The 10,988-nt window shown below is 42.1% G+C and overlaps 1 protein-coding gene across 1 annotated transcript; it reads right to left on the bottom strand.

Annotated features, from left to right (window-relative positions):
* Positions 1 to 1,256: 1,256 nt before the first annotated feature.
* Positions 1,257 to 9,085, bottom strand: LOC143940084 (olfactory receptor 5V1-like). Its single transcript, XM_077461131.1, has 2 exons — positions 8,950 to 9,085; positions 1,257 to 3,530 (listed from the first exon to the last, which is right to left on the bottom strand). The coding sequence occupies exons 1-2, from the start codon at positions 9,003 to 9,005 to the stop codon at positions 2,558 to 2,560; spliced, it is 1,029 nt and encodes a 342-aa protein (XP_077317257.1). The 5' UTR covers positions 9,006 to 9,085; the 3' UTR covers positions 1,257 to 2,557.
* Between the last annotated feature and the right edge of the window lie 1,903 nt (positions 9,086 to 10,988).

Raw genomic sequence — 10,988 nt, 5'->3', positions numbered from 1 at the left:
GAGATCTAACATTGAGTTAGATAGTCCATGAGTAGCCAACGATTGATTGAGGAGTGTAATCATGTTGGTCCTTTGTTACTCAATCATCGGGTCTTCGGTTTATTCCAGAGAGGGGATGACAGGCTGACTGGTGGAGGTCTCTTGGTTGATCAGGGGGATAAGGTGGACGTTTCCATTTCTGAATCCTGGGAAATAATCTTCAGGTTTAGGAGGAGCTCCAGAAGCGAGGTTGGTGAAGAACTGGTTTTGTCCATTGTATGAAAATGTTAACGCAAACGGAAATGCTCACCTGTATTTAATGTCCTTCTGGGACATTGCGGTTAGAAGTGGCTTTAGGGAGCGTCTGCGTTGAATTGTTGAGAGGGAGAGATTGGCGAAGATCTGGACTGCGTGGCCTTGGCAGGTAACCTGGGTCATAGTGCGAGTTTGCTTCTTTTATCGTATAGTAGTGTGGCTTGACTATTATGTCCCTGGGGGAGCCGTCCTTCCTTGGGGGCCCCAGGGCCCTGTGGGATCTATTTAGTCCCAGTCACTGTTGTTGGGTGATAGGCAGTAGAGATTTGATTATGTCTTGGGTCGCTGCCGATACATCTGTGATGGTCTCTGGTAAGCCCCTGATCTGGAAATTGTACCATCTGGACCTATTCTCCAAATCATCAATGCGAGACAAGGTGGTATCGAGTTGGTCCTGCAAAGTTTGGATCAAGTCCGAGTTTTGATTAGACACTGCAGCAGTTAGGTCCACTTTGCTTTCAATTGCATCTATCCATGAGCCTATGCAGGTCTGCTTTTATGCCCCCCGTTATTTTGGCCGCAGTAGTAGCTAAGCCCCTTTCAAGGAGCACTGATAGCTTGTCAAATAGGTCTGCTGCATTAAAGTGGTGGTCTTGGGACTGCAGGCCAGGGGTGGAAAAGTCACTGTGGATGGGCCTATTAGGCCCTATAGGGGAGAAAGCCTGTGGCCAATGAGGGACTCCGTGGAGGCAGGTGAGGGGGTCATTGTCTGTTGGCAGCTCCCATAGGATAAGGGGGTATAGTTCAGGATGGCTGGAATGAGCACTTTCCTGTTTTCTGTGCCTCCCTCTGCGCTGTGAGCATGAGGCAGTGAGCCTGTGGCGGCAGCCATCTTGGTACACCTGGCTCTGACAGAGATCTTGAATTGTGGTCCTAAATCACGGCGGAATGCCGAGTTGTTCATCCCCGATCGTTCGGAGGACCGATCCTCTAGTTTGGTGCCTTCCTGGGTTGATATGAGTGGCACATGCAGCGTGCAACTGATTGACATTGCACATTGCATGCACCACTCACTGTTGGTCTCTTTTTCATTTCCTGGATCATTGTTCTGACACTGTGTGAGCAGTGTGTTGACTGTGCATCTGAATTTTAGATTGTTTCCTTGCAGAACAAAATCCATTATATGCTATCTTTAGATTGGAGAATGACACAAATTTACATTTTCCAAGTCTGGTGCCTCAGTTTTTATGATGGCAATTTGCATATACTCCAGAATGTTATGAAGAGTGATCAGATGAATTGTGAAGAAGGCCTTAGGGCACCCAAGAAAGTCCAGCAATTTCCGTAACCGTCTCCTACAGTTCATTCAGCTGTGTGATTAGGGCACCACCAGTGCAGAGCTTGCTCAGGATTGGCAGCAGGCGGGTGTGAGTTCATCTGCATCCACAATGAGGAGACAAATTTTGGTGGATGGCCGGGTGTCAAGAAGGGGAGCAAAGAAATCACTTCTCTCCAGGAAAAGCATCAGGTACAGACTGATATTTTGCAAAAGGTACAGATTGGACTGCTGTGGACTGAGGTAAAGTCATTTTTTCTGATGAATCCCCTTTCCAATTGCTTGGGGCATCTGGAAAAAATCCTTGTCCGGAGAAGAAAAGGTGAGAGCTGCAATCAGTCCTGTGTCATGTCGACAGTAAAGCATTCTGGAGATGCAAGGGAGTGGGTCACTCACGAGTTTGCCTAAGAACACAGCCATGAACAAATAATGGTAAAAGAAAACATGCTTCGAGAGCAACTTCTCCCAACCATACAAGAACAGTTTGGTGGCGAACAGTGCCTGTACCAACATGATGGAGCACCTTGCCCTAAGGCAAAAGTGATAACTAAGTGGTTTGGGGAACAAAACATTCTCATTGCCAGGAAACTCTCTAGACCTTAATCCCATTAAGAACTTGTGGTCAATCCTCAAGAGGCGGGTGAACAAAACCCCCCCACAAATTCTGACAAACTCCAAGCAATTATTATGCAAGAACGGGCTGCCATCAGTCAGGATGTGGCCAATAATTTGATTTACAGCATGCCAGGGCAAATTGTTGAGGTCTTGAAAAAGAAGGGTCAACACTGCAAATTGACTCTTTGCATAAACTTAGTGTAATTGTCAATAAAAGCCTTTGACATTTATGAAATGCTTGTAATTATACTTCAGTATATCATAGTAACATCTGACCAAAAAAAATCTAAAAACACTGAAGCAGCAGACTTGACATAAAAATAAATATTTGTGTCATTCTCAAAACTTTTGGCCATGGCTGAAAATTAGCAACTAAGAAAACCTGGTACCTCTATAAGCGATTGCCCTCCACCGCCGTAAGATCTTCCATAGTGCCCTCTGAACATCTTTATTCCTAAAACTGTATAATAAAGGATTGATAAGTGGAGTTACTACAGCATATGCCAGAGAAAATATGTGATCCTTATTATAGAATGACTGTGAAGATGGACGGAGATATGTTAAGATAGCTGTCCCATAGAACAAGCTGACCACGAGGAGATGAGAAGTACATGTGGAGAAAGCCTTTTTCTTTCCACTGGCACTGGGGATCTTGATTACTGCACGAATAACAAAGATGTATGAGATAAGAGTTAGAAGAAGAGAGACCAGTATCACACTGGCACCAAAAAGAAAGACCACTAATTCATTCATATACGTGCTCTTGCAAGATAGCTTCAAAAGCGGTGGAATCTCACAGAAATAATGTCTAATAAGGTGGTCACGGCAATAGGGTAATGCAGCAGTAAGAGCAGTGTTCACTAATGCAGTTATTAACCCAACAGTCCAGCAGGTAATTGCCATATAGATGCAAAGAGACTTGTTCATGATTACAGTATACAATAGAGGTTGGCATATAGCGACATATCTATCATATGCCATCATACCAAGCAGAATGCATTCTGAGCCCCCTGAAATTATAAATGTAAACATTTGAACAAAACAGCCTACAAATGAGATTCCTTTGGCTTCCTTTAGCATGTTGTTTAAAGTATTTGGAGTGATTGCTGTAGTACATAATAACTCAATTATAGAGAGGTTGACCAAAAAGAAATACATAGGAGTGTGAAGATGGGAATCAAAGCAGACAACAGATATAACCATGGAATTTGCAGCCACAGTCATAATGTAAGCAAGAGAGATTATCATAAAGACCCATGGTTGGTATGCTGGTATGGACACTAGGCCTTGGAAGAGAAATCCATCAACAAGTGTTACATTCTTTTTCAGTGCACTTTCTTTGTACCTTTTTTTATAAAAGAGAGAAAGATATTTATACCTAGTAATTCGTAATCCGTGCATATTTCATAAAAATATACTAATACTGTTGAGGAGATGTTTCACATCTCTGGAATAATGCTAAAAAAAAACCTTTGGGCGATCCAAATCATAAAATGATATCTATATTAAAATGAGATTGACTGAGATTGACTGAGTGGAACTTCAACTATTTGAATATTCAATCCTGTTTTGCTATATCTATACGGACAGCGTCTGTTAGATGTTAACGCAACAGCTTACAACAATGGATCCCATTTTTTTTTCATGTCTGAGTTCCGATGTTCCCCTTACTCATATGTACAATGTGAAATGCTTTAACTCTTTCCTTTCCACCTGCCTACCCACCCGTTTACTGTGGTGTCCCCAGTTGTCAAACGTCACACCTTGTTATCAAATATAGCAACTATGGGTTATTTCGCCAGTAGCGCGGTGTTCCCACACACACAGCTGGAGCAGCTTTTACATAGGTGATTGATTCCTTAACCAGTAGAGATCCGCGCTATAGCCAAATTACGGCTACAGCACGGACCTCCTTTGCCGGGACATTGACGTCGCCCCGTGCACGAGCGGCCTGCACGCCCCCTGAGGGGCGCGCGCGGCGCGCTCTGTGATCGGCGAGTCTATGAGAAAAAAAAAGAGCCGATCACCGGCGGCCTTGATCAGGACATCAGTCCCGATTACGGCCAGCCCTGCCAGTGCCCACCTGCCCCCTGCCAGTGCCACCTCATTAATAAATAAGTGCCCCCCGTCAGTGCCACCCAGCAGTGCCCATAGTGCCACCCAGCAGTGCCCACAGTGCCACCTAGAATTGCCCACAGTGCCACCCATCAGTGCCCACAATCTGCCTCAACAACGGTGCTGCACCCTAGTGCCACATATCCGTGCCCATCAGTGTCATCTACCAGTGCCCATCAGTACCCATCAGTGCTGCCCATCAGTGCCCAGCAGTGCCACCTATCAGAGCCACCTATCAGTGCCACCTATCAGTGCCCATCAGTCCCATCTATCAGTGGTACCTATCAGTGCCCCTTAGTGCCACCCATCCATGCCACCCATACGTGCCACCCATCCGTGCCATCTTATCTGTGCCCATCTGTGCCTATCAGTGCCGCCTTATCTGTGCCCATCAGTACTACCTTATCTGTGCCTATCGGTGCCATCTTATCTGTGCCTATTAGTGCCGCCTTAACTATGCCTATCAGTGCCCATCAGTGCAGCCTATCAGTGCCCACCAGTGCAGCCTATCAGTGCCGCCTCATCAGCGCACTTCAATGAAGGAGAAAAATGACCTGTTTGCAAAATTTTATAACAAACTATTAAACATGATATTTTTTTTTTTTTGCATCTTTTTTTGTTTGTTTAGCAAAAAATAAAACTCCCAGCTGTAATTAAATACCACCAAAAGAAAGCTCTATTTGTGGGAAAAAAAAATGATAAAAATTTCATTTGGGTACAGTGTTGTATGGCCGCGCAATTGTCATTCAAAGTGCATCAGCGCTGAAAGATGAAAATTGGTCTGGGCAGGAGGGGGGTTTAAGTGCCCAGTAAGCAAGTGGTTAAAACAAACATTATTTAATATTTAATATAACCACTTAATATATAAAAAAAATCTGAAAAATGCTTTAATACCATACATTTCCTTAAACAAATACTCATAAAAAATAACTTTAATACTCATATCCTAAAAAAGTGTTTTCCCACTCCACAGATTTGAGGCTCTCTTTCTGTTGTGGACCAAACGTAAAAAACTTAAATAATTTAGTATGTCAGAGTCCCTTTATATCACAAACAGGGGGTATTCATTCTTCAAGAATCATGCTGGAATGATATATCATGCGTTTCCCACATTTATCTTCACTGTCACATTCCAGGCTTGCTGGGGGCACTCTTGGATACCAGGTAAAACAGATCCCATATATTTATTTCACCTATGTATGGAGATCAGCTTTAACCACTTGCCAACCTGCTCACGTACATTTACTGCGGCAGGTCGGCTCTCCTGGATATGTGTTATAGCAGAAAGTAAAAAAAAATTGTTGATTTTTTTTGTTTAAAGCGCAAAAATTAAAAACTGCAGAGATGATCAAATACCCGAAAAAGAAAGATCTATTTGTGGGTAAAAAATTTTGCTTGGGTACAGCGTCACACGACCCTGCAATTTTCAGTTAAAGCGATGCAGTGCCGTATCACAAAAAATGGCCTGGTCATTAAGGGGGCAAATCCTTCTGGGGCTGAAGTGGTTCAAGAAAATCACAAGCAAAAGTTACTTCTGGCCTCATCCAACACACATTACAAGATACAATCAGAAGGGCTGTCCAGCTAATGCTGCCACTTCAGCATTTAATGCCAATGGCTCCAATCAAGTAATATCTGCTTAGTAGATGGTAGGTCCCAAAGCTGCATCAAGTACTTCATGGGATAGCCAATTTAGTGTCTTCATTGATCATTTTAACTGCTATATACCTTGTGAGCAAGAATGTAATAGTTCAGAGGTACAGTATGTACTTGTGTTCCCTTTAGACAATTTGTATATGGAGTCCATGGTTGTGCAGTTTAATGAATCTGACATAGGCATATGAGAATCTATCACAGTATTTCACAAAAGTGAGTACACCCCTCACAGAGCCGATCCTGTGTATCTCAGCTCCTCTCGGCTCCTCTCGCAGTCCCGCCCAGTCCTGCCCTATGATGGACATAACACAGGTCCAATGGTGAGACTGAGCGTGACTGTGAGTGAAGCCGAAAGGTGCCGAGCCTAGCTGAGTACACTTGGCTATATATGTATATTGGCACCGCTCGCTCCTCCGCTCACAATCAGTGGGGGATCGGCATATAACAGGGACCCATGATTTTCCCCCGATTTTAAGGGGTAAAAAGAGCGTGGTATACGCAGATAAATAAGGTTTATCTTTTCATGTGACAACACTGAAAAAATGATAATTTTCTACAATTTAAATAGTGACTGTACAGCTTTTATAACAGTGTAAATGTGCTGTCCCCCTCAAAATAACTCAACACACAGCCATTGATGTCTAAACAGCTGGAAACAAAAGTAAGTACACCCCTAAGTGAAAATGTCCAAATTGGGCCCAAAGTGTCAATATTTTGTGTGGCCACCATTATTTTCCAGCACTGCCTTAACCCTCTTGGGCATGGAGTTCAGCGGAGCTTCACAGGTTGCCACTGGAGTCCTCTTCCAATCCTCCATGATAACATCACGGAGCTGGTGGATGTTAAAGATCTTGCACTCCTCCACCTTCCGTTTGAGGATGCCCCACAGATGGTCAATAGGGTTTAGGTCTGAAGACATACTTGGCCAGTCCATCACCTTTACCCTCAGCTTCTTTAGCAAGGCAATGGTCATTTTGGAGACATGTTTGGGGTCATTATCATGTTAAAATACTGCCCTGCGGCCCAGTCTTCGAAGGGAGAGGAACATGCTCTGCTTCAGTATGTCACAGTATATGTTGGCATTCATGGTTCACTCAATGAACTGTAGCTCCCCAGTACCAGCAGCACTCATGCACCCCCAGACCATGACACTCCCACCACCATGCTAGATTGTAAGCAAGACACACTTGTCTTTGTACCCCTCACCTGGTTTCCGCCACACACGCTTGACACCATCTGAACCAAATACATTTATCTTGGTCTCATCAGTTCCAGTAATCCATGTCCTTAGTCTGCTTGTCTTCAGCAAACTGTTTCTTGTGCATCATCTTTAGAAGAGGCTTGCTTCTGGGATGACAGCTATGCAGATCAATTTGATGCAGTGTGCGGCGTATGGTTTGAACACTGACAGGCTTACACCCCACCCCTATAACCTCTGCAGCAATGCTGGCAGCACTCATATGTCTATTTCCCAAAGTCAAACTTTGGATGTGATGCTGAGCATGTGCACTTAACTTCTTTGGTCGACCACGGTGAGGCCTGTTCTGAGTGGAACCTGTCCTGTTAAACCGCGTTATGGTCTTGGACAATTGCAGCTCAGTTTCAGGGTCTTGGCAATCTTCTTGAAGCCTAGGCCATTTTTATGTAGAGCAACAATTCTGAGAGAGTGAGAGTAATCACACCAAATTTAACATACCTGCTCCCCATTCACATCTGAGACCTTGTAACACCAACACGTCACATGACACTGGGGAGGGAAAATGGCTAATTGGGCCCAATTTGGACTTTTTTTTTTTACTTAGGGGTGTACTCACGTTTGTTGTCAGCAGTTAGACATTATGGCTGTGTGTTGAGCTATTTTGAGGGGACTCACTACTTTACATTGTAGAAAAGTGTAATTTCTTCAGTGTTGTTACATGAAAAGATATAATAACATATTTACAAAAATGTGAGGGGTGTACTCACTTTTGTTAGATACTGTATGTATCAAAAATGACTGCAAAGGATTGCCACAGAACAATGACAATGACACAATGACAATGGGTTGAAATAGAGAAATGATCCGACCACTGTTCTTTGCAGTTTATAATCTAGGGGAGCTTACCTTATGCATTGGTTGCTCTAAGGTTGTCCTTACCAACTATCCATAAATTCAGAGGGGAAGTGTCCAATAAATAAAATGTAAATATTACTCATTTGACATTGGATTTACTATATTTTAACATAAATGTATTGGTGGAAATACAAAAATTGTTTAATAGGAGTTCAAGAACCCAGTAAGGTTAGGACACATATATTAGTCATAGGATCCATATTCATAAATATAAAATTAAAGATTTACACACATGTACAGAAACTAGCAAAATAATTTCATTTGATGAAAGCAGTCAGAATTTATAATGCCAAGTGCAGTTAAAATAAAGGCATTTATCCTTTTGCCCTTTTGCTTGACTTGACCAGACCCTACCCACTCTAACACTCCCCAGATACATACTTACCTCAGTTCAACAGCCACGGTTCAGCTGTGTGCTTTCCCTTAGCCCCACAAGTTTTCTCTGTCCTGTCAACACCTGCACATTAGTGCCCCTTGGACTTCTATGGGGCTGTGTCTCAAGATTGGAGATGAGCCATAAGTCCAAGAGGCTGTACTGTGCATGTATGGTAAGGACAGTGACTATAAACAAACAGTGGAACTTCTTTCATCAGAACAAGGTAAGTATGCATCAGTGGAGGGGGAAGGGGGTGGTTTGTTTAGTTATGCCAGGGGAAAAGGGCTAAATGGATAAGTGCACTTTGTTTTTTCCTTTTACTTATAATACATTGTTAGCCTCAAAGATACTATAGATTGTGTACATTGCAACATATACATATGCTCATTTTATGAATAATAGGTCATGTTATATAAGAACAGGTATGTAGATGAGAAATACATTCATTTTTACCATTAGAGATGGTATACAGAAAAGAAAGTATACGACTATTTTTTATCTTACCTACTTTCCGATCCCCAATTCAGAATTGTACAATAATGCATGCATTTTGATTTCATAGTTCAAAACAGAATCTGTCATAAATTGTAGATCATGGCATAAAGAATACATTTTTTGAAGACTTAGTATAACTATAAATACATTTTATACCACTCAGGGAATATGATGTCAAGTCTAGAGGGAACAACAGCTTACACTTTCTTTACTACTTTAACTTTTTCATTTTATAAAAGTTAAACTAATTCTACTTTCTAGATTCTATTTGGTTTATACCACTCAGGGAATATGACGTCAAGTCTAGAGGGAACAACAGCTTACACTTTTTTTACTACTTTAACTTTTTCATTTAGTAAAAGTGAAATTAATTCTAGTTATATTTACTACTTTCTAGTTTCTACTTAACTAAGTAATGTTTTGAATCTGTTTAAAATAGGGATGGGCTGACTGTTCGAGTCGAACATGAGTTAAACTCGAACATCGGCTGTTTGGGCTGTTCGTGCCAAATTTGAGTGGCGTGTCATGGTCCATAATGCACTGCCTCATCGCAGTGCTTTGCTGGCTGATGATTGGCCAAGCATGAACTATGACCCGCATGCTTTGGCCAATCACAGCGCTGTAAGCAAACAGAGCCATAATTGGCCAAAGGCAGGGTGCCTTTGGCCAATTATGGCTCAGGGGATTAAGTACACACCCACACTATATAAGGCCACCTGCATCTTGGCCCTGTGTAGTGTGTTGCTGGTGTTATAGAGAGATAGATAGAGACAGAGAGAGAGTATGTCATTTCATTTATTTTGAGCAGGCAGTTTATTCAGTTAGCTAGATCTTACTGCAAACCATTCCTGCTGTACTATTTCTAATCTATTTCAGGCAGGCAGTTGATCCAGTTTAGCTAGATTTCACTGCAGACCGTTCCTGTTCTACTGTTTCTAATCTACTTCAGGCAGGCCATTCAGTTAGCTGCAGTGTATTTTATATATATATATATATATATATATATATATATATATATATACAGTCAGACTGCTATATATATATATATATATATATATATATATATATAAGAAGACCAGTATGGTGGCCCGAATTTATGGTATTTAACCAGCCCGCTCGGCTGTGTTCTTCGCCGGTTCCTGTGCGCGATATCTGTTATGTCAGAGATCTAGGGCCGACTATTCGAGACTAAACGTTTGTGAGTTCCGTGTTTGTGAGTTCCCGTATTCGTTAGTCCCATCTTCGTGAGTTTGTGTTACGAGTTCTGTGTTCGTGAAATTCGTGTCTGTGAGTTTAGCATTCGTGAGTTGTTATCTTTCGAGATTCGTAGCACTCGTTACCGAGTCGCAGTTGTCGTACAACGTGTCTGGTTTGGCAGTCGCAGGTAGGGCTTTGGCTCCCATTTTTTCATTTCATGCATTGTAATTGCCATGTCACTAAACTGTGATATCCAGAACTCACGAATTACTCACAAACATTTCATAATCATAACGTATACCTCTCACTCGCACGTGTTCGCAACCAAACACCGTTTGTTTCTATGCTTCACAAGATGACTCGTAGTCGCTCACTTGTGACACACCAGTTGATGCCACATCAGGCACTCGTTTCACAAACATTTCAATCATTTTTTCCGAATATTTCCTAATCATTTCTAATCATTTCAAATTGTTCTAACCATTTCTAAAATCATTTTGAATCATTGCTAATCATTTCAAATCATTCCTAACCATTTTGAAAAATTTCTAATCATTTCTAAAAAGCATTTTGAATCATTTCTAATCATTTCATTCATTTCTGTCACTGAAATGCTCCAGTGTGCCCCAGTTTTTGGCCTAATTCGCAGCGGTTCAATTCGGTTCGCAGCGAATTTTGCGTGTTCGTGATTCGCCAAACCAGCGGACTTCTGGTGTTGTTAGCACGGCGGACATATGCGTTTACATTGTGAAAGAACTTTGATCCATGATGACACATCCATCATGGGGTACAGGACAGCCAATTGAGACATTTCAGCACATGGACAATTGGACATTCCCCCTACCTTATAA

Source organism: Lithobates pipiens, unplaced genomic scaffold, assembly GCF_037356315.1.
Source record: "Lithobates pipiens isolate NorthernLeopardFrog02 unplaced genomic scaffold, aLitPip1_a1.2 Scaffold_3, whole genome shotgun sequence".
NCBI classification, from domain to species: Eukaryota; Metazoa; Chordata; class Amphibia; order Anura; family Ranidae; genus Lithobates; species Lithobates pipiens.
This window is presented reverse-complemented; position numbering and strand designations above follow the sequence as displayed.